General features: G+C 41.9%; 1 protein-coding gene across 2 annotated transcripts; it reads right to left on the reverse strand.

The window, feature by feature from the left end:
• Positions 1-5,533: 5,533 nt before the first annotated feature.
• ARRDC3 (arrestin domain containing 3) lies at positions 5,534-26,398 on the reverse strand. Of its 2 annotated transcripts, XM_038765423.1 has the most exons (8): positions 25,893-26,398; positions 18,230-18,311; positions 15,333-15,480; positions 14,212-14,314; positions 13,661-13,917; positions 12,699-12,861; positions 11,963-12,117; positions 5,534-8,319 (listed from the first exon to the last, which is right to left on the reverse strand). In XM_038765423.1, the coding sequence occupies exons 1-8, from the start codon at positions 26,242-26,244 to the stop codon at positions 8,263-8,265; spliced, it is 1,317 nt and encodes a 438-aa protein (XP_038621351.1). In that variant the 5' UTR covers positions 26,245-26,398; the 3' UTR covers positions 5,534-8,262. The 2 variants fall into 2 exon arrangements, with proteins under 2 accessions (XP_038621351.1, XP_038621352.1); XM_038765424.1 differs by lacking the exons at positions 15,333-15,480; positions 25,893-26,398 and having other exon boundaries at positions 18,230-18,314.
• Between the last annotated feature and the right edge of the window lie 735 nt (positions 26,399-27,133).

Consider the following 27,133-nt stretch of genomic DNA (forward strand, 5'->3'; position numbering starts at 1 on the left):
CCAAATCTATTATATTGTATTTTCCCAAGCACTTAGTACAGTGCTTTGCATGGCTTAGTGGAAAAAGCACAGGCTTGGGAGTCAGAGGACATAATTTCTAATCCCGGCTCTGACACTTGTCTGCTGTGTGACCTTAGGCAAGTCACTTAACTTCTCTGTGCCTCAGTTATCTCATCTGTAAAAGGGGGATGAAGTCTGTGAGCCCCACGTGGGACAAACGGATTACCTTGTATCTATCCCAGTGCTTAGAACAGTGTTCGGAACATAGTAAGCGCTTGACAAATGCTATTATTACTATTATATTGACAATAAATATCACATTGATTGGTTCAAAAACTAACAATGAATGATAAAAAATAGACCTAACAAACTAGTTTTTTCCTACTGTATACTTTGTACACTTTTGCAAAGTAGTTATCTTGCAGACACTAGGCTAAAATACCCACATTTACCTTGATTGTTCTACTTTATGTGTTATATTGTGAGCTTCATAAGGGCAGGGATTGTGTCTACTAACTGCAATGTACTCTCCCAAGTGTTTAGTACAGTGCCTTGCACAGAGTAAGTGCTTCATAAATACTACTGATTGTGCAGCAAGAGTTACTTTTCAAGAGATGATTTTTCCAAAGAAAATCTGGAATTTTTCCAAATCTAGACGGGCACCATCACAGTAAGTGCCTTCCTGATGTAATAGATAATTGAACCATACCTTTAAGCTCACTTTTGTGGCGACGCAACACTGGTTCTGCTTTTGAACCTAACTGGGGACACTGACGTCAGCATTTGCATCTGATTTGGTAGTGTTTCAGGTTTTTCCATCTTCCTCCTTCCCTCTACTCACTCCTGCCCACTTGAACACCTTAGGGAAGGATCAAAGGGACTGGGGAGGCTGGTGGTGAGGGATATTATGGGAACTTGAGGCTGACAGCCATTTTGGAGAGCCATGGTTAATGAATCTGGATTTTTCTGCAGTTGTTTCCTTAATCATGAGCAAGCAAAATGGCTGTATCTTGTGTTCAGGATATCACAAGATTGTAAATTCCTTGGAGGCAGGGATTTTGTCTACTTGGTCTGTTGTGCTCTCCCAGGTGCTTAGGACAGGGCTGTGAACACAATAAGCTCTCCCTGATAGGATAGAAAAGTTACTTCATCTCAATCATTTTACAAACTTAAGACAATTCAGACAGCTTCCTGGGCAAAATCATTCATGAACCCAATCTGGCATAAGTCCAACACCTGAATAATCAAAACTACTTCCCTCTGATTCCTCCAAAGAGGCTGTTCCAAAATCCAGGAAGTGGATTGATTTATTTGAAATTAAAGGGGGATTTTTTTTTTTTGGATAAGTGTCCAGAAATCAGTTCATCCCTCTGAGAAGGGGGAAGATTGAGTGTTTCAGGCCTCTGTGGAGGACAGAAGGGGGAGATGCTTATCTCATCTCCACATATGGGGAAGGGACACAGGGTGCGGGTAGGCGGGGTGGTGTTCCCCATAATTCTGTAAGTGTGCCCCTGTCTCATCTCCACAGCACCCACAAAAAAAGAATGGGAGAGGCAAAGGTATCATCATCAATGGTATTTATTCAGTGTTTACTATGAGCAGAAGAATATAATAATTTGTTTACTTGGGAAAGAATCTGCTTAAAGTAAAAGTATATCTCTTCCAACAGAATAAGGAAGGAGACAGAGTGGGGATGATTCCTTGCTTTCTCACACACTCAGTAGCCCTGGAGAAAGATTCAGGTTCATGTGTTTAGATATTTCCTCTTCTTTTTTATCCCATCATTTAATTCATTGCTTCCCATTCCTTCCTCCCGCTGCGATTTCTCCTCCACCCCCCTCTTCTTTGAAGATTCATTCCTTGGACATCAAATATGCTATTGACCTTTTTAGTAAAATGTGATTCCCCCTCAAATCCTTTTTCTGTTACTAAATTTCTATGAACTACAGATTTCCTGCATCCAAGGCTTTTGCTTAGTCGTGATTGTCTACTAGGTCAGGAGTTACAAGGACTCGGCTCTCAAAGAGCAGGCTGTAAATTTTCTTTGAAATACAAAATGACATAATTATTTTGAAGATTGGGCTTCTTCCCTTTCCTTGGATATTGTCCAGTAGCATGCTTACCTTATCCTAAGTCAAGCGTTTAAGTATTGTATTTTTAGTGGAGAAAACTGCTAATTACATTTCACTGGTGGATACTAACATCTGTCCTCACATCTAAACTGCAGGATTGTTGTCGGCAGAGACTGTGTCTACCAACTCTGTTGTATTGTGATCTCCTAAGCACTTACTACAGTGCTCTGCACACAGGAAACATTCAGTGAATACCCTTGGTGATGATGATTTATGAAGATGACAATTGCAACTCGGAAATGTCAGACATTTCTTCATCACGTCCTCACTGGAAATCAGGATGTCTGGGAAAAAAAATCTAAGAAAATCAATCCGTCAATCAGTGGTATTTATTGCGTGCTTACTGTGTGCAGAATATTGTACTAAGCTCTTGGCAGAGTACAACAGAGTTGGTAGATTTGTTCCCAACCACAACAAAATCAATCAATAGTATTTATTAAGCCCCTACTGTATGCAGAGCACTGTTCTAAGGGCTTTAGATACTCCAAATGAGCTAGTAGGCATGATCCTTCTCATCAGCTACTCATAATTCAGGCCAGAGAAGTTGTCATGGCATCTGAAGGTCCATTCAAAATCTGGATGCCCTAATCACAATATTTCACTATTTCCAAAATAATAGACAAATGTTGTGGCATGTATGCAAAGTAAAAACTTTGTAAATTATATGGCTCTGCCCCAGGCAAATAGAATGGCAAATAGATTAGAAGAAAATCCAAATATCTCAGATGATACCACCTACTTCTACATAGCTTCATTTTTCAATTCGATGGAAGGAAGATGGTAACTAGCATTTATTGTCACAGTTAAACTCAGTTTGCTTGGTTGAAGGTACTTCGGAGGCAGGGTGTAAGTGCCCATCGGATCTTCTCATTATACCTGCTTCCTGATTAAGCTGGGGTTTTGCTAGTTTGTAGGCTAAAGCTGAGTGCCCTGTATCCCATGGGATTCTGGAAATTGCCTTGAAGTCATCCAGGATATTAGGGGAGCAGGGTCTGCAAAAACTCTTGGGAAAAGGCTAGGAAAGGCTGAGGTGTGCCTATGCAGCCCAGGCTATTGGAATATTGGGGATTAAATGCCTGGTCTCTCGCCCCCTTAGATGGTGAACCCCACGTAGGAAAGGGACTGCATCTGACCTCATTATCTTGTATCTACCCCAGCCCTTAGTACAGTGTTCGGCATTTATTTAGCATCTCAAAAATGCCACAAATACTATTAAGAAGTAGAGCCAATGTTCCCAGAGCGGGCTTGGAGGGTGTCTCCATCTCCAGTGAGTGTATATCCCGCCCAGTTAGCTGTATTAGCACAGCCCAAATATCTTCAGCATGAGGTTCGGTCTATACAAAAAAAGAAACTAAAATGAAAAATCCAGTTGGAAGCAATAGAACTTGCATGGATAGCTAGAGATCTGAAAATGATATTCAGAATATTATGCTATGGCAACACATAATAGGTAATTAGGTCTCCAGTGTCTACTTTTGGAAAGGGAGCGGTGATGAAGATAATTTAATGGTTAGGCCAGATCTACATAGTTGAGGTAGAATGGAGCTTGAAATCAGTTAATTTGATCTACGTGGCAGACCGAAGCCAGATAATTCAGGCCAAAAATCCACTGTGGAGCCTGGATAACTTGTATCTGCTCTGTCCTTGGAAAAATTAACCAATTACTGATTTTATATTTCAGTCTGAGCAGTGCCGATATAGTGATGGCAGCACCAGGTGAACTATTTCAGGGTTTTTTTTTTAAAAGAGTCACAGATTCTTTTAACAGTAGAGCTGTGATTCAGCTAGTATTTGTGGTCCCAATTCAGCCCTGGAAACCTGGAAGAGGCCTGATTATGCTGATGGGTTAGAGCAGAATTGAACAGGATGGGTTCCTCCACGTGTGCCTGGCATGACTGACAGCTTAAGGAGTTTTGAGATGCTCTTCCATGGCCCTGGCCAGTTCAGGACTTCAAAGATGCGGGCAGGAGGAGGACTTGAAGGTAAGAGTGTAATTCACAAAACCCTGCAGGTTGGCTATCTCCAGTTCAATCACTGCTAACTTGTACTTCCCAAGCACTTAGTACAGTGCTCTGCACACAGTAAGAGCTCAATAAATACGATTGAATGAATGAATGAACGCCGGGGTGGCTCCCAAGGAGATCGGGTTGGACGCAGGCCTTGTCCCGCAGCAGGCTGTTACCGTGTGTATTACTCTATTTATTTATTTATCTTATATTACTCTGTATTTACTTATTTTATTTGTACATGTTTATTCTATTTATTTTATTTTGTTAATATGTTTTGTTTTGTCGTCTGTCTCCCCCTTCTAGACTGTGAACCCACTGTTGGGTAGGGACCGTCTCTATATGTTGCCGATTTGTACTTCCCAAGCGCTTAGTACAGTGCTCTGCACACAGTAAGCGCTCAATAAATACGATTGAATGAACGAATGAATGCTAACGCCACCTGTGCTTGGTTTGAAGTTGGCCTGGCCAAATTTGGGATGAAACACAAACCTGAAGAATCTTCAAAGGCAAACAAAATCTCCCCAAAAGAAAAAAAAAAAGGACCTTTGCCTCAGATTGAATTGCCTGCTGCTTATCAAATAGTCCTCAAAAAAAAAAATTCTTCTAGGGATGATGTTCTGAAATCTGTCCAATTTTTTTCAGTGTTCTAGAACTTTTAAGGATGGAAAGACATTAAATATGGGAGATTGGCACCTCAAGCATAAACTGCCTTAATTGAGAAAAACACCTGAACTAGAATAGAAGCCTTCCTGGAAAATAATACTGTAGTTCAGAAGTGAATGTGATGTATGTTTTAAGATGAATCTAAAATGTATCCATATGGGAATTGTTGCATGAATAAAATTTCTTCTAAGAAGGAAAATGCACACCCAGAAATGACACGTTCCAATATTTAAAGGGGGAAAAAAAAGGAATTTGCCAGGAGTTGGGGGCGGGGGAGCTTTAAATGCTTTGGGAAGAGCTCTTTTAGAATTGCTTTTCCAAAAACTACAGTTTGAAAATTTAGAGCATGAAAGAGCATGCTTTATTTACAACCACTTTTGTGTTTAACTCATGTGCCATTAGGCATCATTTCAATTCATTAAGTGGAGTGAACGTGCAGTGTGTAGACAAATAGCCTAGTGAAAGTATCTTCAATGGTAAAAATTTTTTCAATATACTTCTGAAAATAGCGTTTAAAATGCACAACCCCAATTCCCCACCTCCACCACAAAATGCTACCACCTAATTCTAGAATGGACTCCCCAGTCTGGACATAGGTGTTAACCTGAACAGATTAGGAACGAGTGTGGAGTTTGCTATCCGCAGGTGAATGTGTTATTGCAATGATTTGTGGTGAATAGAAAATACTCAGCAGTTTATGTTCCACAAGAAGAAAGCTTCCAAACACAATATTACAAAAAAAAAGTTTATTTTCCACAAGGAAGAGCAATTGGAAAAATTAAATCATTTCCCACATATTGTTTTCTTAAAACAGAGCCTACAAGGACATATTCAGCACCAAAACTAAAAATAAAAAAGGAAAAAAGTACAAACAGCCATAGAATATGATCTATAAAGCAAACATTTAATATTGCACTTTGTTTCTCTAACATTTTGGATTTTTGTCTTTTCCTAATTGAAAAATCAGGAATCCATGTTGAATACTGGAATACAACAGTGAACCTCATTTCTTATAAGATTAGGAAGTGACCAATATCAAAATAATGAGAAAAAAGTAATGCCTCTAAACAAGACAGTAAAGAAATACTTTCATGAAAACTTTATTTGATAAAGTTTTTAAATTTTAAACGGGATCACATTTTCTTCATGTGATCTGGTGCCAATGACTAGAATATTGGTCAATCCCTGCTTCATGTGTCATTTTTGCATTTCACTCCGATAAGTATTTCAATGCTATGCATAACAGTAATTGTTCCCTAGTCTGTTAAACAAAAAGGAAGAAAAAAGAATATGGGGTTATCAGACCATAACAAAACCCCCTAACCGAAAACACCCACCAAATGCCCTTATATGCCAGGTATTCCATCAGCTTTTTGGGGGAGGGGGGCATTCACAAAATGGTTTAGCAAGAATAAAAAAATACTTCACCCCCATTTCCTTGTTATCTAGTATTAGTTTGTTTACTGTAGCCCGAACTAATTAAGAGAATCACTTAAAACGCGATTCATTTGTTCCTTTTCTTTACGTTGGGCTTTCTCCACCCTGTCAGCATTTTCAAACATGAATCGTTTTCCATGTTTTCATAAAGGCCACTTATGGAAAAGCCTATTTTGTTTTTGTATGAAGCATAAAATTAAGACAGTACTATAGCAGGACAAGCACAGGTTTGAGTCACTCTGCTCTCAGCCACTTCACTAAGCACGGGGTTAAACTGCAGGGTGGATCAAACACGCACTTCGTTAGAATCGGACAGCAGAAACATTGATATGTGTTGAAAACTCAGGACTCCTCATTTTGGGGATACGAGAAGTTGGTACGTGACTTCTGGAAAATGAGGACGGTGCCGAAAAGGCTCATGTTTCCTGCCGTGAATGCTGGTATATGTGACCTGGGAGCCAACGGTCATCCTACCAACCAAGAAATGCTCCCTCTTGTCTGAAAGCTTCTCACTCACATACACTCCACGCTTTTTGCTCAACAGAAAAGCCAACTGATAGCTGTTGGCCCAAGCTAGAAATACACTCTCGACCCCACGAAGACCTTCCTTTCGCCAGCGAATATTCTGCTAGACAAGGTCATTTTGATATTCTTACTCAGTTCCTTAAATTCTGAGAATCGCTGTTTAGCAAGAAAGCACTTCGTCTTCTCTGGAGGTAGCAGAATATAAAGCATGCACAAACCATGTCCTCTAACCATTTTCCCCATTATTTCTTGCACCTTAAAATATACTTTCTGCCAGAGCACAGGCTCACAACATATGTCATTTTTTTGGTTCTTAACTATATAAAAATAAATTGACTTTCCCCTCCTGGTGGCTGAGAACCCCCAATAGCGTGTGACAGCGTGTGACTTTTTTTTTTTTTAAGGTAACCCTTTGCCCATTGCTAGTGCCTGCTGCTGGTACTGTCTTTGCTCCGTTGTAGTTTTGCTCATTTCTTCCCGTACATAAGGATAAAAAGGGAATGTGGGTGGGTTTATCCCTTTTGTGCATGTCCCTTATTCAAATGCCCCCTCCAAAAAGCTGACCTACCAAAAAAAAAAAAAAAATATATGACAGTGCAACAAAACAAAACACAAATAGCATTCCGACAGTTTGGCAAGTGATGCGTTCACCTGAGATTAAGTGATTTTAGGCAGTCTGTAACAAAATGCTGCTTTGCTGTAATAGTAGAAAGGCAACAAATTCTCAAAGGAAATCAAGAAGGTATACAGTCTTAACATAGTCTCTTATTAGCTTCCTCCTGTTATCTTTTTTTTCCCCTACATATCTGTTGCTTATCTACTACAGTAGGCTGCAAAACATACAGCATGGAGGATTGGCTTGAAGGCGTCTGATGTTTGTAAATCAATCCACAAAAGGATCCAAGCTGAAGAGGTGATATAAGGTCAGCCTAGGAGGACAATTCTGAGCATGTGCATATGCAGGTAAAGTCCAGGCTACATTAAATTAAAAAAAAAAAACCAATAATGTCAGTGCATTTTTTTGTCTTAAAAGTTTTTTTCAAAGCTTTCTTTTGCGCCTTGTTGTGCGGACCACAAACAAGTTTTGAAAGATTTCGAGAGTCTGGCTTAAATGAGAAAAAAAGCTGTAGTGACACAGAACCGCACAATGTAAGCATTGAGCATGTGCAAATTTTCAAGTCAAGAGGGCACTCATCCCTCTCTCTTACAACATGGTGTCTCGACACGTGTCATATGACCATAGGTTATTAAGGCTGCTCCTAGTATGTGCCGGTTTTAAGGGAGAAAGCTTAGATCTTCACGCATGTTGGAGCAGTCCTCTGGTGTTGCTGTAGGCTTCAAAGCATGATCACTGGTTGTTTCATATGTTCGCCATTCTCTGGGCAAAAGCGATGCCACTTCCTCTGAAAACGTATCTCCCAAGATACTTCCTCTATCCTCAGCTGGGCAGAGATTCAGTTCGGAACCCAAGTCAACTCGGTTGGTAAAGTTGTTCTTCAACGAGAGGGGCAGGATGGTCTGTCTTCCGTTGGTTGATCTGGGTTTGGATCAATCTAGAAACAAGAAAGACTAGCATTTTAAATACTTTCTGAAAATCATTAACTACAAAATGGTGTTCTGCCACTCTTAGATAATCACTTGGATTTTGAGTAGGTTCAAAATAGCTAGGGCAGGCAGAATTGTTAACAAATGGTAAAGGAATGCTTTTTCCATCTTTTTTATTTTGGAAGAATTTAAAAGGTTTTATTAAACATATAGAATTTAAAGTTACTAGTGGGTAAATGAACACACTATCACCTCACCTCTTGCTTTACTGCCTGAATCGTGAAAGAATACAAAAGTTACTAATGATATTACAGAAGATGAAACTGCTTCTTTTCATGAACGGACTCTGGAGAGTGGTCAATAAATGAAAAAATTCACAATTGCTTTGCTTTAGGAACCACCTAATGGATTTTAACCATAGAATTAGGTTTAATTATCTGCTCAATTCTAAGTTCCTTGAAAGCAGGAACCAAGTCTGTTAACTCTACTGTATTTTCCCAAGCACGCTGTAAATGCTGTGCAAACTGTAAGTGCTCAATAAAACCTACTAATTAACTTCATATTTAAAAACCAGAAACTGGAACAATATCAGGTCAATCAATCCTTCAATCAGTTGTATTCACTAGATGCTTACTGTGTGCACAGCACTGGGCTAAGCGCTTGGGAGAGTACAATGTAACCATTGGTAGACACATTCCCTGCTCACAAAGAGTTTACAGACTGAAGTAGGAGACAGATGTTACAATAAATTATGGATATGTACATAAATGCAGTGGGGCTGAGGGTGGGACGAATAAAGAGTACAAATCCAAGTGCTAGGGTGACGCAGGAGGCAAAAGGGAGTAGGGGAAATAGGGGTTTAGTAGGGAAATCCCTCTTGGAGATGTGATTTTAATAATGCTTTGAAGGAAAGTGATGGTCTGTTGGATATGAAATGGGAGATGGACTTCCAAGCCAGAGGTAGGACTCTGTTAAGGGATCAGTGGCGAGACAGATGAGATCGAGGTACAATGAGTAAGTTGGTATTAGATGAAGTGTGCGGGCTGGGTTGTAGTACAAAATCAGGAAGGTAAGATAGGAGGGGGCAGGTGACTGAGTGCTTTAGAGCTGATGGTAATGAGTTTCTGTTTGATGTGGAGGTGGATGGGCAACCACGGGAGGATCCTGGGGACTGAGGAAACACGGGAGTGATCATTTCTTTTGAGAAAAATGATCTGGGCAGTACAACGAAGTAAGGACTGGAGGGAGGAGAGACAGAAGGCTGGGAGGTCAGGAAGGAGGCTGATGCAGTGGCCAAGGCAGGAAAGTACAGGTGCTTGGATCAATGTGGTAACAGTGTGGAGAGGAAAGGCAGATTTTAACAATGTTACTAAGGTAGAACTGAAAGGATTTGGTGACAGATTGAATGTATGGGTTGAATTAGGGAGATGAGTCGAGGCTGGTGACAAGTTTACAGGCTTGTGAGACAGGGAGAATGGTGCTGCTGCCTACGATAATGCGGAAGACGGGGTTTGGTGGGAAGATGAGGAGTTCTGTTTTGGACATCTGAGTTTGAGGTGCTGGTGGGACATTCAAGTAGAGATGTCCTGAACGGAGGAGGAAATGGGAGACTGCAAAAAAGGAGCGAGATAGGGCTGGAAAGGTAGATTCAGGAATCATCTGTACAGTGATGGTAGGTGAAGCCAGAGGAGCAAATGAATTCTCCAAAGGAATGGGTATAGATGGAGAACAGAAAGAAATCCAGACTGAGCCTTGAAGGTCTCCCACATTTAGAGGGTAGGAGGAAAAGAAGTATCATATCACCTGGAAAATCAATTACCCCAAGATAAAGCTGTGGTTCATGTAAGTTTTGTGCACCAGAGACCTGGGCAGGCAAGAGAAAAGAATTGAAATGTCGTATTAGATCAGCTGTGCCTAAGAGAGACATAGAGTACTAAAGATCTAGGAGAAAGGCTGGCTGAGTTGTCCAGTCCTAAGTAGGTGAGGGCTTAAAACCGATCCATAAAGGTGAAAAAGCCCATTCTTGATACCCAGTGGAAAGACTCAACCACTGAAATGCCCTGCTATATATCTGCTCTACTCAAGGAGTTGGGACTAAATTCCACAAAGGATGAATGCAGAATACAGTATCACCTAAAGCATGAGAAGACAATCTTACTCGATTCACGAATGAGGTATTTATCCCCAGATCAAAACTATGGAAGCCAAGTCCTCTGATAGGGACAGATATTCTGCTAAAAATGCATCTGCTTGACAATCAAAAGAGAAATTTTGATTTTAGTGAACAAACTTCAGAATACAGGTGAAGGCATCATTGGAGGGTAAAGATTGAGGACTTAAAAGTCGTTCTGCAAGCTTCTATGTAGCACTTGGGATTCTAAGTTCTGCCATTTTGATTTAGGTCAGAGTGGTAAAGAGGAAGTTCAAGAATTTCTTTCAAGTTTTCAGTCTCCCTCTTGAGAGGGCATTGATCAAGGTGACACTAAGTACTAAAACTCTAGATGATAAGCTGCTGTCAAACAGAGGCCAAAAAATCAAAACAAAATTTAACTATTCCAGGAAGCGAAAGATTTCAGATAAGACAACAGTCAGGTCAGGACATTTCGGCGTCAGAGGGAAAAGAAAGAGATGTAGAAGACAGAAGAACCATGAGTGAGATGCAGAAATCAGGAAGAGAGACAGTCCATTAATCAAATAGTACATTATCACGTTTGCTATGGGTAGGAGCTGGCCTTGGGAAATTCTCTTGGAGCTAATATAAACTTAAAAAACTTAATTTTTGGTTTACAATGTTCTAAAATTGATTAAACCTGTTAGTAAGGTTTTCAAATGGCAGTTGAGTTCAAAAAATTCTAAAAATCTATACACAGCATGTATGTTACATCTACACAGTCATGCATATACCCAACTGCATTTTGAAACCAAAGATGGTAAGATTGAGTGAAGGTAAAGGGAGGTCTCATATGATTTACTAGCTCTTCACACAAAAGGATGTTGACAGCTTAATAATAATGGCATTTGTTAAGTGCTTACTATGTGTGAAGCACTGTTCTAAGCGCTGGGGGGGGGATACAAGTTGATCAGGTTGTCCCAAGTGGAGCTCTCAGTTTTAATTCCCATTTTACAGATGAGGTAACTGAGGCTCAGGAAGTGAAGTGACTTGAACAAAGTCACACAGTTGACAAGTGGCGGAGCTGGGGTTAGAACCCATGACCTCTGGCTCCCAAGCCCGTGCTCTTTCCACTGAGCCACCCTGCTCCTTGGGGTTCCACTTTTAAGAAGGTGAATTTCAATTTGGTGAATTCAATTCAGGATTTCCCCTGCTGGGGCAGTGGAACTGAATAACATGAAGAACATTTAGGTAGGTTACCAGAATAAAAATGACTCTCCTTAAGTTCTGACTTCTGTAATTAGCACCAACAGGGAGGAGCCCTCACTAAAAAGCTATGGGTATAGATCAGGTAGCAAGGAGAGAGCTAGCTTTTGGAAAATGACTTGTGAACAGTGTAATTCAGTAAGGCAATAAGAGAGCCCATTTTAGAGATGGGACAGAAAACAGGAGCAGGAAAATGGGAGAATTATCCTCAAATCGCAATTCTGCCTTGGAAAAATGTTGAGATGGATGTCACAGACAGAGGTATTTGAACTCACCTCAGAATAGAGAGGTGGAGGTAAAAACCGGAACTCCTGAATATATGCAAACAGTGGTCCCTGTAGAGCCCGCTCAAAATCGTCACAAGCAGTGACTGGCGCAAGATTGTTCTGCCTCTGTTCCTCGGTTACCACTTCTGCATAGCTGGGTGGGGCTGGAGGAAAAAGATGGCCAAAAATTGAACAAGTATTCAAACATGACTCAATGAACAACATTATGGGTACACGAAAATTTAAAAATTTAATATCATCGGGCTGAATTTAATAGGGTTTAAAAATCAACTGTTCAGGCTTTTTTAAAAAATTCATTTAAAATCTATTTTAAAGGCTTGGAGATGTCCCCAGACTCTCAGAGAAAAGCATCACCATTATGAAGAGAACAAAATGGTAATGGGATAATCGCAACTGTGACCAGTGCTCTTAAATATTTTGTCAAGGCTTTGACTGTGGCCACCTCAACACGTCTGTAGGTGTCCCTTTTAACTTTAGGCAAATCAGGGAGTGGTATTAAGGTGAAGGTTACATTAGAGGAAAAAAAAAAGTCATTGAGACCGTGTGTGTGTCTGTGTGTGTACTCTATAATACATATATAAATACACGTATCTATATAGTACATTATATACGTATACATTATTTTGTTTTCTCTTTGGGAGTCACACTGAAATTGTGACTTGCGAACCACTGCTCATGAGAATTCCAATGCTGAATCAGTCCCCGATTTGTATTTGACAGTTACCTTCTGGTCTTTCAGGCAGGGTGAGACCAAGCCAGGTCATATTCATGCTACACTGGCTGCTAACACTTGATGTTCTACTGCCAAACGGATGCAGCGGAATAGTTCCGATAACAAGTGGTAAATTAAGAAACAAATCCATTGCTCCAGGAATGTCCACATAGACCTAAGGAGTAAGGATAAAGGCCAGGTAGATTCAAAACAAAATAATAGGGACCTACTGCTTGACTTCAGTGATTGATGTGTTAACCCACACGCCTCTATAATTCTAACTTCAGAGGCAAAACTCACCCTTCTTATTTTTCCATATTTAGTTTAATAGTACTTGCTGTAGTTTACAATATGCAAAGTTCAGACTCATTACGCATAGATTACAGACTATGTATAAAACTATATTTTAGCCTGTAAACTTGTTATGGGCAGGGAACGTACCTGCTAATTCTGCAGTATTGTACTCTCCCAAGGGCTTGGTACAGTGCTCTACATATAGTAATCACTCAATAAATACCACCGATTAGGTGTAGGGCCTTGAGGGCAGGGATTGCAACTTCTTCCTCTACTGTATTCTCAAGTACTAAGTACAGTGCTTTGATGAGAACAGGGGTCCAATAAAATTGGGTAATGAATTTAATGCAACTTGAAACTATAACTGGATTCTACTGGATGAGAAGCAGCGTGGCTCAGTGGAAAGAGGTCATGGGTTCAAAACCTGGCTCCGCCACTTGTCAGCTGTGTGACTATGGGCAAGTCACTTCACTTCTCTGGGCCTCAGTTACCTCATCTGTAAAATGGGGATTAAGACTGTGAGCCCCACGTGGGACAACCTGATCACCTTGTAACCTCCCCAGCGCTTAGAGAACAGTGCTTTGCACATAGTAAGCGCTTAATAAATGCCATCATTATTATTATTATTACTTAAGTGACCTCTAGGATTTCATATATTTCAGAAACCTATCTTTACATACCATTAGTGAATATTCCACACGGATTATGCTACAGTCCAGGATAGAGGGGGAAACAGGCGGAATCTTCAGTAACTTGCCATTCCACGTCTCTGTTTTCCCAGATGACAGGGATTCCCCCCGCAAGTTGGCAACAAGTTGTTTGACTTCCTTCATTTTCCCTTTGGCATAGAAGGCCTGTGTTTGGTAAATGGCTGCCTTTGGCACCACCATACGGGAAGAACAGTTCTCAATCTCAGCAAATATCTGAATTGATTCACCTAAGGAGAAAATCGAAGCAGAGTGAGCAATGAGGCAGTTCCATCAACAGATAACCCAAATCAAATTTTAAAATTCATAAATGAGAAGCTGTCCCGGGAAAGACAAATCCTGAAATACAACCCTGGACTCCCTGGGCCTAGCTGGAGAAGGAAGACTATCCTTTATGGCAGTAAACCGTGTAAGAACAATGAATGCCATTTAACTTTAACACACTTGTTTTTTTCTTTAATGTTCAATGCAATAACTGTCACCCAAGTGGAAAAACCAAAATTGTCTTTGCACCCAATACATACCTGGGGTATAGCCCTTCCTTTCAATTTTGGCACTTAAGGATATTGGGCCTGAGGTACAAAACCAGCAACAGAGAGTCTTTTCTTTTGTGCCTGCCTGGGGTGACTGTGTGAAAAAACAAACATAGAGAAGATTAATTCAGGGGTTGGGCATTCCACAGTAGAGTTTTAGAAAAAGGTTGAGGGAATACCACCAAGATGATTTGAAATTAAAATTTTTTTTAATATCCTAAGTCTATTTTGGCACTCATGAATTCCTCTAGCAACCTATTCTCAATTGAACCCCTCTTCTCTGGGTTCATTATTTTTCAGTTCAACAGAACATGTAAGTGGATTATTATACCACCTACTCCAATAATGGTTTTAGCATCTTTTGTGCACTGTCGACAATTTAAAAAAAACCCTTTCCACGTTCCATTTGATTTTCTTTTGAAAATGGAAACCTTTTATTATGCTCTCAAATGTTAACATGTTCCTTATTTATGAGATTTTTTTTAATCCATACATAAAGCACTGAAGGCAAAGTTTTTATTTTAGTTTTATTGAAGATGTTATCATTTGAGAAAACCACAAGAGGTTTTGAAGTCAAATCAGAATTCGAGTCTTGTAAGGAAATGTTATTGAAATAGATGTATTAAAAAAGGAGTTCAAAAACATCCTTTTATGAAACTACGATAGTCTCCCCATTGACAACTATCCCCATATAAGTATAATATAAATAATGCAATGCAGTACATATTTTAACTTTGATACTTTCAAATTAAAGCTCTCTTGTTTCAAAGGGGGGGAAACTGTTCCTTTTCAAGTAATTATTAACCAAGGAACATATTTTTTTTTCTTCTTGAACGAGAGATATTTCCAAAAATGTTTTGGTCTTATTTTGAAATTTGCAATACTTTTTTTTAAAAGCAACTGACAGCACATAGCAAATTAATGAATGTGCCCATGTTTTCAGAGTTGCGGTGCTACATATTTTAGGAATATGTAATTGATAGTTTTTTTTTAAAGTTCATTATAAATTTAAAAAATCTTGATTAAAATGATAAAGATTTGGTCATTTCAATAATTATGCTTTAGTATTTGTATGCCAGAAACAGAGAATGAAGAATTCTGTCAATTCTTACCAGTAATGAAGGAGTGTTGATATCTATATGTTCAAAGACTGTAAATTCCTTCTTTAATTTTACTGGTAGGAGCCAAGGCCTGTGCAATTCGGCTTTCACCCAATAGCGCACACTGCCGTGTCTGCCTTCGAATGAGGTAGCAAGTGGTCTGTGCAGAACACAAAGGTCAGAATATATTAAATTTCTATCTCTCTTTCCAATAATGATACAGCTGATCATAGGACAAGCATCAGTTCTGTACTGTTTATGCATCATGGTATATCATTAGACATGATTTTTTTTTTGGTGCAAAAAATTCAAAAGGGATCAGTCTTTGGGGAAGAGAAAAAACCTCCTGGTATCCAATAATGGTAGATCAGTCTATGTGAATGTTAGCACAGGAATTTTGCTAAAACATGCTACAGCCACACAGTCCCTTTAAACCTAGAAGAAGTTTCTTTCACTACCAGCAGCAAAGTTATGAAAGCTGGGAGTCAGCAATTTGGGGAATATAAAAATAAAACAGAAGGCCCATCTACAGTGGTTCTCTTTAATATTGCCTTCTAAGGAGTCTAAGTAGATCTACAGAAAGGCATAATATCTAAAATCCTTCAAAGCCATTCTCTTCCTTAAAGACATGGCATTTGTGGTTATTATCTGAGATGACCGTGATTAGATAGATACTCCCTGTTCCTGACCTATTGTTTTTCTCAATACCGGGTGTGAAAACGGTCTCTTTCGGGATAACTTTGTAAAAACTGCGACTATTGTTAGAATATTATGAAAGGAACGTCAATTCTTTCAAACCACCAGGGGACCACTTACTTCACTGCTGTGGAGTGGGTCCAAGATAGAGAGCAATGTAAAAGATCCTTTAATAGCCTGAAAGAGTTCAGTGCTCTTCCCAAAGTGCCCAACTTACTACCAGGGAATAAATGTGGGTACTGGGAAAACCAAACTCAATATTCGTGATACCAGTTTATCTTTTCAATTTCTGTTTACTAAAACCACTGGGGGAACATTAAATCTTATCTTGCAATTTTTTCCTAATCACTTGTAAGTCATGTACTTGATGCTTTAATTCAAAGACTGAGAAACTACTATCATAACCTCTCTTTGAGAGATGCTGCATTCTACACCCAGTACATGATTATTATTAATTTAGATCAGTTATCCCTATATCGTCCCCAGGAGAGTATCTTAGAGGGCTTGGACTTTGTTTTATTCTACCCCCAAACTTCATACTCTAATTTGACTTTTTTCTTTCATCTGAATATCTGTAGAATTTAAAAGTAGAGTTAAACTCCACCCCTCATCTTGTGATAATAACCAAAAGTACCTTCTTTCCGTCCTAAAGCTTCTAAATATAGAGAGCCCAACTTTGGTTTAAACACACTCTCTTTTCCTTTGGTTTATTCAGCTCCTCTATTATCTCTATGAGAAATCTACCAAAAATGTCACAAACAGACTAAAATTCAGGCTTACGGCTCAAGCGACATGCCAAAGTAGAAACTCCCATCATTTTCAGGTATATGTTGAACTTTAGAGAAACAAACAACTCAAAATCTAGAATGGTTAGAAAAAAAAGTTAAATATTCTGAGCATTTGAGCTCTTGTGCAATCCAAGTTTTCTGCTAGCAGGCCTGAACGGGCACCATTTTGTATGTTCTCAACCCCCACGAAATGGCATTGCTCTACTTAGTTTTACTTTTGAGCCATCCTATCTCTATGCAATCTGTTATCACTTCGGGTCTTATAACTTGGTATTATTTCAAATCTTCCTTTATATATAAAATCATCTGCCCTGCTAAGGCTGCCAGATTTCAGTTATGAGAATGAAGAATACTGGCTGCAGATGAACTTCACCCTTCCTCCACTCCTGCGGAGATCTGAGGCTGATGTCAACCAAGTGGGAGACAATTATGTGTCTCCTTTCTACATGGCATTGTGGGCAATTTTGTAAAAATTGCTGGGAAATGAGTTCTATTCACCACAATTTTGCCACTCAAATAAAAGTAGCCTCTTTTTGGACAAGGAACAATTCCATATGTATAGGATGTCCTAATGGATATACTTTTCCCTTTACTGCATGCTTCGGTGGTTAAGGTCATAGTGATGTTTCATAATCCAAGATGGCAAAATCCTGAGCCCACAGTTTTTCCTCTTTCCATGCTAACACTTTCCCACCCCCAAGAAAGTAATCTATACGCAATCTCTGAAATATTTTCAAGAGGATCTCATACACTACTTTGTTGTTATATAATGCTTTCATTTTTCATTATTTTCCCCTCCCATACTGTGTTTTGCTAATATCCTATTCCCTCCATCGTTCTGGCTTACTGTAACTGTCTCATCTGGATTCCGTGTGGGATATTCTAAGTGGCCACCATCTTAATAAATTTGCCTGGTTAACACTTCCACAACCAACCAGTTTTGTCCAGGCTCCACCCAACACAGAGATTTATGGGGCAATAATGCATAAAAGCTTTATTCATTGTAAATGTAACTCTCCCCCATCTGACTTGCATATTTTCATTTCTGACTACTCTAAGTTGGAGGAAGAAATCCTCCCAACCCTACTGATACTAAGGGCCTACAACTGCTCACACCCCTGATTCTTTGTGTGTGGTGAATGAAATAACAACTGCTGATGGCAGCCGCCGATGTAAAAATTGCTGAGAAATGAGTTCTATTCACTACAATTTTGCCACTCTTAAATAAAAGTAGCCTCTTTTAAGTTTAATTGGACTGTTTTCATGTAGCATGTTCTAGTATATTCCTTCTCAGTAATGAAAAGGGTTTTTTTTTTTTACAATTCAAGATGTCAAAATTTAGAATATCAAATTGTTGATTTTTACTTTTAATAGTGTGTACTTGCCAGTTCATGAAATAGTGTAGCTGTGCTGTGTACTACTTACGTCTGTGGAAGCTCAAAGCTGAATGCATATTCGTGCCTTCCTGAATGAATAGTGTTGAGGCCTTCTTCTGAATTGTCATCATCTGGAAAGGAAAAGACAACATGCTGTTCTACTTATAAAGATTCAAGATGGTGTACAACATGTTCTTCCTCTTCTAGATCGGAAGAAACCAAGTTATTATTAATAGGAATTGGAGAATTTAAAACATCGGGGCAAAACCACTTCTTTATTTTACCCAACCAGTTGAAGTCTGTATCTTTAACCATCGATGGTTAACATACATTTCAAATAGAGGCCACTTAAGGCATCTTTTCTTACCTAATGACAAAATGGATGTTAATTTTTATAGCCAAAGTTAGTCTGAAATACCTTCTAGGGCGAAGTGCATTTTTTAATATTTATTTTTACTGTAGTCCTATTTGACTACCAGTTTCAATGCTAATGAATTTTATTGAACTGGAAAGAGACAAGATTTCGTTCAGTTATTTTTCCGCCTATTGTCTCTTGAATGTAAAATTTTTCTGTGCTTGTTGTACACGTGCAAAAAAAAGCCGGGTCTGGGTTGTAATCTGATAGTGCCAGACAAATGAGGACATGGCTGCTATAAAATGATCACACCGTTTTGAGGTGAGGACTCAGCAGAGTTTTACAGGGAGGTGTTTCAATCCAGTAAGCAAGCATACTATTCTCATAATCAATCAATCGTATTTATTGAGCGCTTACTGTGTGCAGAGCACTGTACTAAGCGCTTGGGAAGTACAAGTTGGCAACATATAGAAACGGTCCCTACCCAACAGTGGGCTCACAGTCTAGAAGTGGCTATTCCTTCATTTTATTCTTAAGCAAACCATTTTGTAAGGGGGCGGGGGAAGAGTTTTAAAATAATAATGTTTTTAATTGAAAATTGAATTCATAGTATCTTTAAACTAGGTATCTGCACTGTTTACTTATGTCAGTGGCTCTTCATTTTATTCTTAAGCAAACCATTTTGTAAGGGGGGGAGGGTTTGAAAAGAATAATGTTTTTAATTGAAAATTGAACTCATAATATCATTAAATTAGGTATCCGCACTGTTTACTTATGTCAGTCGCTCTTCCTTCATTTTATTCTTAAGCAAACCATTCTGTAAGGGGGGAGAAGGGTTTTAAAATAATAATGTTTTTAATTGAAAATTGAATTCATAATATCTTTAAACTAGGTATCCGCACTGTTTACTTATGTCAGTGGCTCTTCATTTTATTCTTAAGCAAACCATTTTGTAAGGGGGGGGAAGGGTTTGAAAATAATAATGTTTTTAATTGAAAACTGAATTCGTAATATCTTTAAACTAGGTACCTGCACTGCTTACTTATGTCAGTGGCTCTTCCTTCATTTTATTCTTAAGCAAACGATTTTGTAAGGGGGGGGTTGAAAATAATGTTTTTAATTGAAAACTGAATTCATAATATCTTTAAACTAGGTATCCGCAGCGTTTACTTATGTCAGTGGCTCTTCCTTCATTTTATTCTTAAGCAAACCATTTTGTAAGGGGTGGGGGGAAGGGTTTGAAAATAATAATGTTTTTAATTGAAAACTGAATTCATAATATCGTCAAACTAGGTATCCGCACTATTTACTTATGTCCCTTTACTATCTACTGTCCATGAATAAAAAATTAATGGTGCTGACAGAAATCGAGAGGTGGTTCCACGTGGAACGCGATTTTCTTCTACTTCTAGTATAAAAATCGGTTTCCACGCCTGAATTTCTTCAATTCACCCCAGTCAATCAATCAATCGTATTTATTGAGCGCTTACTGTGTGCAGAGCACTGTACTAAGCGCTTGGGAAGGACAAGTTGGCAACATATAGAGACGGTCCCTACCCAACGGTGGGCTCACAGTCTAGAAGAAGTCAGGATGAAGGGAAAGAAACTGCCCACCGGCTAGTCTTTGCAGCCCAGGGCGATTCCCTTATTTCACACCATTTTCCCGACTCAGGGCAAGGACTGAACGGCAGCCTTTTCTCCCTCAGGTTTCCTTCATCCCTCCTGCGGCCTAAAGTTTCCCTCTTTTTCCCTTCGACAGTCTAGAAGAAGTCAGGATGAAGGGAAAGAAACTGCCCACCGGCTAGTCTTTGCAGCCTAGGGCGATTCCCTTATTTCACACCATTTTCCCGGCTCAGGTCAGGGACTGAACGGCAGCCTTTTCTCCCTCAGGTTTCCTTCATCCCTCCTGCGGCCTAAAGTTTCCCTCTTTTTCCCTTCGACAGTCTAGAAGAAGTCAGGATGAAGGGAAAGAAACTGCCCACCGGCTAGTCTTTGCAGCCCAGGGCGATTCCCTTATTTCACACCATTTTCCCGACTCAGGGCAGGGACTGAACGGCAGCCTTTTCTCCCTCAGGTTTCCTTCATCCCTCCTGCGGCCTAAAGTTTCCCTCTTTTTCCCTTCGACAGTCTAGAAGAAGTCAGGATGAAGGGAAAGAAACTGCCCACCGGCTAGTCTTTGCAGCCCAGGGCGATTCCCTTATTTCACACCATTTTCCCGGCTCAGGGCAGGGACTGAAAAGCAGCCTTTTCTCCCTCAGGTTTCCCTTCATCCCTCCTGCGGCCTAAAGTTTCCCTCTTTTTCCCTTCGTGCCCATTTTTTCTGGCTTTGTGTGTGTGTGTGTGTGCCAGCTCAGCAGTCTGAGGGAGCCTGAGGCCGGGCCTCCTCGGCGGCGCTGTGGTAAACAAGTGCTGAGCTGTCAATCACAAACTAGACTAGAGCAGGAGAGGACCGGCCTAAACCGGCGCGAGCTGATCCCCGGCCAGCCAGCCAGCCAGCCAGCCAGCCAATCAGCGGCCAGCCACTCATCTCCACAGCCCACATTACGGCGCGCGCGCAACCTAGCCTGCTGAGCTCGCGGCGGGGGGGCGGGGGAGCGAGGCTTCCTCAAGGCTTCCGCTTTCGAAGCCGGTTCGAGCCGGCCGTCCCCACAGACGGGGGCCGTCGGGCTCCAGAAGAAGGCCACGAGGAGCTAGTTGGGGGGAGGCGGCCCCCCCCAAAATGATGTCGCCGTTTTGGCCCTCTCCTCCTCAGGGCTGACTGGATTCACCAGGGCCCCCGGCTCTTCATCATCAATCGTATTTATTGAGCGCTTACTGTGTGCAGAGCACTGTGCTAAACGCTGGGGAAGTACAAGTTGGCAACATGTACAGACGGTCCCTACCCAACAGTGGGCTCACAGGCTAGAAGGGGGAGACCAGAGAACAAAACCAAACATATTAACAAAATAAAATAAATAAACCGTGCTTTGCACGTAGTAAGCGCTTAATAAATGCCATCATCATTATTATTATTATCCCCATACCCCTACCCCCGGTAAACGGCCGTCGGGGGGCCTCTTGATCTGGCCCGCCCACAGAAGCAACTTTCGGAGCCATTTATGCATGGCTCAGTGGAAAGAGCACGGGCTTTGGAGTCAGAGGTCGTGGGTTCGAATCCCCGTTCCGCCACATGTCTGCTGTGTGACCTTGGGCAAGTCACTTAACTTCTCTGTGCCTCAGTTACCTCATCTGTAAAATGGGGATGAAGACTGTGAACCCCACATGGGACAACCTGATCACCTTGTATCCCCCCCCGGTGCTTAGAATAGTGCTTTGCACATAGTAAGCGCTTAACAAATGCCATTATCATTATTATTATTATTATTATTATTATTATCCCCGATCCGGGCGACGTGTGCGCTGGGGGGGCAAGCTCCTCCCGGGAGGGCCAAGAGAGTCTTCTACACCTCCCTCACCTGTCGCCTACAGTCCTCCCCACAAAATAAGCCGCACGATTCTCGATGTGGATGGAACCCTTAAAGACGCCCCCACAGAACCGAAAATTGTGTGTGTGTGTGGGGGGGGGGGGGGATTCCATTCAATCAATCAATCGTATTTATTGAGCACTTACTGTGTGCAGAGCACTGTACTAAGCGCTTGGGAAGTACAAGTTGGCAACATATAGAGACAGTCCCTACCCAACAGTGCATTCAAAGTTCATTTCTTTGACCATGAGCCTCCTTGGGCCCAGGAAGTGGGTCGGATCTGGTCCTAATAATAATAATGGCATTTATTAAGCGCCTACTATGTGCAAAGCACTGTTCTAAGCGCTGGGGAGTTTACAAGGTGATCAGGTTGTCCCATGTGGGGCTCACAGTCTTAATCCCCGTTTTGCAGATGAGGTAACTGAGGCACAGAGAAGTGAATGATTCTCCCTCAGTGCCTGGCACAGTGTAGTGCCTGGCACAGTGTTGGGCACCCAAATAATAATACTAATGATAGGATTTATTAAGCACTTACTATGTGCAAAGCACTGTTCTAAGCACTGGGGAGGTTACAAGGTAATCAGGTTGCCCCACAGGGGGCTCCCAGTCTTAACCCCCATTTTACAGATGAGGTAACTGAGGCTCAGAGAAATTACCTGTACGTAACTATTCTATTTATTTTATTTTGTTAATATGTTTTGGTTTGTTCTCTGTCTCCCCCTTCTAGACTGTGAGCCCACTGCTGGGTAGGGCCCGTCTCTATATGTTGCCAACTTGTACTTCCCAGGCGCTTAGTACAGCGCTCTGCACACAGTAAGCGCTCAAAAAACACGATTGATTAAGTTAACTAATTAATTAATGATGGCATTTATTAAGTGCTTACTATGTGCAAAGCACTGTTCTAAGCGCTGGGGAGGTTACAAGGTGATCAGGTCGTCTCACGCTGGGCTCACAGTCTTAATCCTCATTTTACGGATGAGGTAACGGAGGCACGGAGAAGTGAAGTGCCTTGCCCAAGGTCACACAGCAGAAACGTGGCGGAGCCGGGATTCGAACCCATGACCTCTGCCTCCAAAGCCCGGGCTCTCTCCACTGAGCCACGCTGCTTCCCAAAGGCTCTTAAAGGATGCCGCTGTTAAGTGATGATAACGACCGTGCGGGGAAGGGGGGGGGGGGGGGGGGTCTGTGATACATTAGGACAAGCGCTTAGGACACAGTAAGCGCTCAATACGTACGATTGAATGAATGAATGAATGAGGAGTAGGCGCTTAACAAATCCCACCATTATGATAATATGAGGTCTGGGCGGGGGGGGGAGGCCACCGCCCGGAAGAGGAGTTGGGGAGCGAGGAGGAGAGGGAGGATCATGACGGGAGGGGGGGGGGGCCAATACCGGCTCGCGCCGGTTTCCAGCAACTGGAAGGTTCAGCGAAGGCTCGGCCCCTCCCTGGCGGCATCCCTCTCCCCACCGGGCTGGGCCACCCGATCCAATCGGCGGTCGCCATCGCCTTAGCAACAGGCTAACAAACGGCGCTGGCCCTATCGCGGCCGGCCAGGGGCGGGGCCCAGCCCGCCAGCCGCCTCGGACCGGCCCCCGCTACAAGTCATTGAAACTATTTCAGGCCGTACTGTGTGCGAGGGTGCCGAGACGGGGCTTCCTCCACACCAGAAATGCCACCTACATTAAAAGAAAAAGACCTGCTGGCCGAGGCCCCGTTCTAAAGTCTCTTTTCTGGAACTGCAACCTTCACAGATAAGCCCACTGTTGGGTAGGGCCCGTCTCTATATGGTGCCAGCTTGTACTTCCCAAGCGCTTAGTACAGTGCTCTGCACACAGGAAGCGCTCAATAAATACGATTGATTGATTGATAAAAAAAACCCTTTGTTTCAATGCGACCACCCATCAGAAATAAAATCGTTTTCTGGGTGTCACACGCAAACTTCAACGCGGTTGTTCCCGGGCAAGGACCAGAAATGGCCCTGGTCCTTGCTAGGAATCAGGTTGAATGCACCTGTATATATGTTTGTACATATTTATTACTCTATTTATTTTACTTGTACATATGTATTCTATTTATTTTATTTTGTTACTGTTTGGTTTTGTTCTCTGTCTCCCCCCTTCTAGACTGAGCCCACTGTTGGGTAGGGACTGTCTCTATACGTTGCCAACTTGGACTTCCCAAGCGCTTACTACAGTGCTCTGCACACAGTAAGCGCTCAATAAATACGTGATTGGATGTCGGAACGGCACGTTTAGGAATCACCCTGGGTAAGTCACTGCTAACTCGTTTTTTTTAGGAAAATGTACTGGCCAGAGGGAAATTCTGCGCCCCTTAAGAAAGCAGCCGTCCCTCCCTTCTTAAATAACCCATCCTCCCATGATTGCAACCATCCTTGGTTTCTCCACTTGACCTAGACTTGCTACAGGCCAACTTCTTCCGTCAGGGCAATTTCTTATTCATTCATTCAATCGTATTTATTGAGCGCTTACTGTGTGCACAGCACTGTACTAAGCGCTTGGGTCCAAGTTGGCAACATATAGAGACGGTCCCTACCCAACAGCGGGCTCACAGTCTTTAAAATATAAGATTGGGCGAAGGAGAAAAAAAAAAGCAGAATGAAACCCATCTGCAAAATCGTCGATGTCCGAACTAAATACGGCATTAGAAAAGGGAGAAGGACCCCCCAAAAAATTACATAACCGGTTTTAACATTATATTCTTCTTGTGCTAGGAATTAAGTCATCGCCACCACCTGACGCGTGGAACCAATCTGCTGAGAGAACAGGCGCCCCTCCTCACCCCCCAGTACTGGTCCGAAACAGGATTGAACCGCTTCTAACAAAGGGTGGAAACTTGGAAAAACAAGCTTCGAGTCCTCTATATTTCCACAATGTTACCATTCAAACAATAGATTAGCAATATCAGGCCCCCTTCCCCTTCTTGACAGCCCTGGATCCCCGTTTTCTAATCAAAATTAAGCCCGGTTTATGGGCTGCTTTTTCGGTTCCACTTGGATGGCACAGGTTTCACTGAATTCACGTTCCAGAAGTCCAAAGTTAGAAATGATGCTCAGAAAATAAAAATGACTGACCCGAAATGGCCCCAAAAGGACTTTGAAGATTATCATTGTTAGGTATTCTAAGTTAAATAAAATATTACTTGATGCAAATTACTAATCGAATTGAAAGGAACAAAAAAAAATTCACACGTGGGGTGCTGAAACCATATGTCAAATTAAGGCACAGGAAGCTCTTAACCGGGGAAAAATGATAAATTCTTCAGGAGGTTCTGCATGTCAATTTAAAATCTGGAATCTATCACAAAAATCCCTTGTCGTTCCCAAGCGCTTAGTACAGTGCTCTGCACACAGTAAGCGCTCAATAAATACGATTGATTGATTGATTGATTTACAACGTTTATTCCGAGGTTTGAGGATAAGTAGCCTTTGGAACTGAGGTTGCAAATGTGAGTAATGAAAAGATGCAAGAATTTGAGATTCGATTTAGGTTCTGATCTCGCATTTCGGAAACTATGTTAATCAATGGTTGGCTCCATTTATACAAGCGTTCTTAGAATGAAGATGCATATCAATTTTAAGTGCGTGTAACATACAGAAGATGGAGAAGTGCTCGAGATAGTTGGGCAAAGTGCTATTTGCAGACCCTTTGCAGATGCCTGTATATATTGCTGCTCAAGACACGACAAACGTCAACTCTCCTCCAAAATTATGGTTTCGGCGAGAATGCTGCACTTCAAGGATACTGAGATTTTCGACCTGCACATGCAAGTCAGATTTCATTTTCTCAGAAGGACAGGCGCATCTTTTTTTTTTAAAAAAAAATGCGCATTCTCTGGTGACTTGTGCAAAATAGAAAAAGAAAACCCACTTACCTCTTTCGTGCCCAATCAAGATGTCTTTATGGTTGAAATATTCTACTTCTTCAGTGTAATTCTGTGTGTAGGCAGTGTTGGATCCAGCATTCCTCGATTCAGTCCAGCGTACTTTCGCGTGTCCTCTCGCGTGGATCTTAAGAGATTTCACTCTGATTTCCCCAGTTACTTCTAAATTTACCCTTCCTGAGACCGTATCCCCACTGGAGTACACGGGGACGTTGCTGTCATTGAGACAGTCGAAGCTTATTGTCAAACTCTTCACCTTCCCCAGCACCATGGTTATAGCAAAGTCTATAAAAATAGAATGTAAGAGACGCACACGCAAAAAAAAAAAAGGGCAAGATCTCATATAAAATGCGATCTTTAACACCGATCGATGACTGTGCCGTGCAAGGAAAAAGGGTGGGGGGGGAAGCTTGCAGGCAAGATCAGTGGAGTTCTCACATTGAGACTTAAAAAGTGCCAGCAGTACACGCTGCTCGCTCCCCGCTACCGCTCAGCTCAGTGGTCTCCGTACAAAGACGGGTGGCCCCAGCCTGCCGGCTCACTTTAAAACCGAGCTTTGTGAAAAACAACCCCCCCCCTCCCGCCCCGCGCATGCGCACGGCCCCGCTGCCGCGTTCGGGCCGCCTTGGGTCTCTCTCCGTCTCGCTCTCTCGAGGGCCGTCATTGGCCAACGCGGGGGGAGCCGGAGCCGGAGGCCGGCTCCCATTGGTGGAGAGGCGGGTGGGAGGGACGTTCTGCGCTCCGCCTCACCGCCTATGACGGGGCAGATCGGAGGGCGGAAGTTGGGGGGGGGGGGCGACGACGGAGCCGAATCGCGGCTCGCGGGGCCGCTCGTTCTGAGGGGATCAGAACTGAGGGAAGGCAGGATGGGCCTTCATTCATTCATTCATTCATTCGTTCGTTCATTCATTCAGTCAGTCAGTCAGTCCCTCAGTCGTATTTATTGAGCGCTTACTGTGTGCAGAGCACTGTACTAAGCGCTTGGGAAGTCCAAGTCGGCGACATCTAGAGACGGGCCCTACCCCACACAGGGCTCACAGTCTAGAAGGGGGAGACAGACAGCACAACAAAACATATTGACAAAATAAAATGAATAAATATGTACAAGAAAATAGAGTAATACAGATGTACTGTCATTCATTCAATCGTATTTATTGAGCGCTTACTGTGTGCAGAGCACTGTACTAAGCGCTTGGGAAGTCCAAGTCGGTGACATATAGAGACGGGCCCTA

The sequence above is a fragment of the Tachyglossus aculeatus genome, chromosome 23 (genome assembly GCF_015852505.1).
Source record: "Tachyglossus aculeatus isolate mTacAcu1 chromosome 23, mTacAcu1.pri, whole genome shotgun sequence".
Lineage (NCBI taxonomy): Eukaryota > Metazoa > Chordata > Mammalia > Monotremata > Tachyglossidae > Tachyglossus > Tachyglossus aculeatus.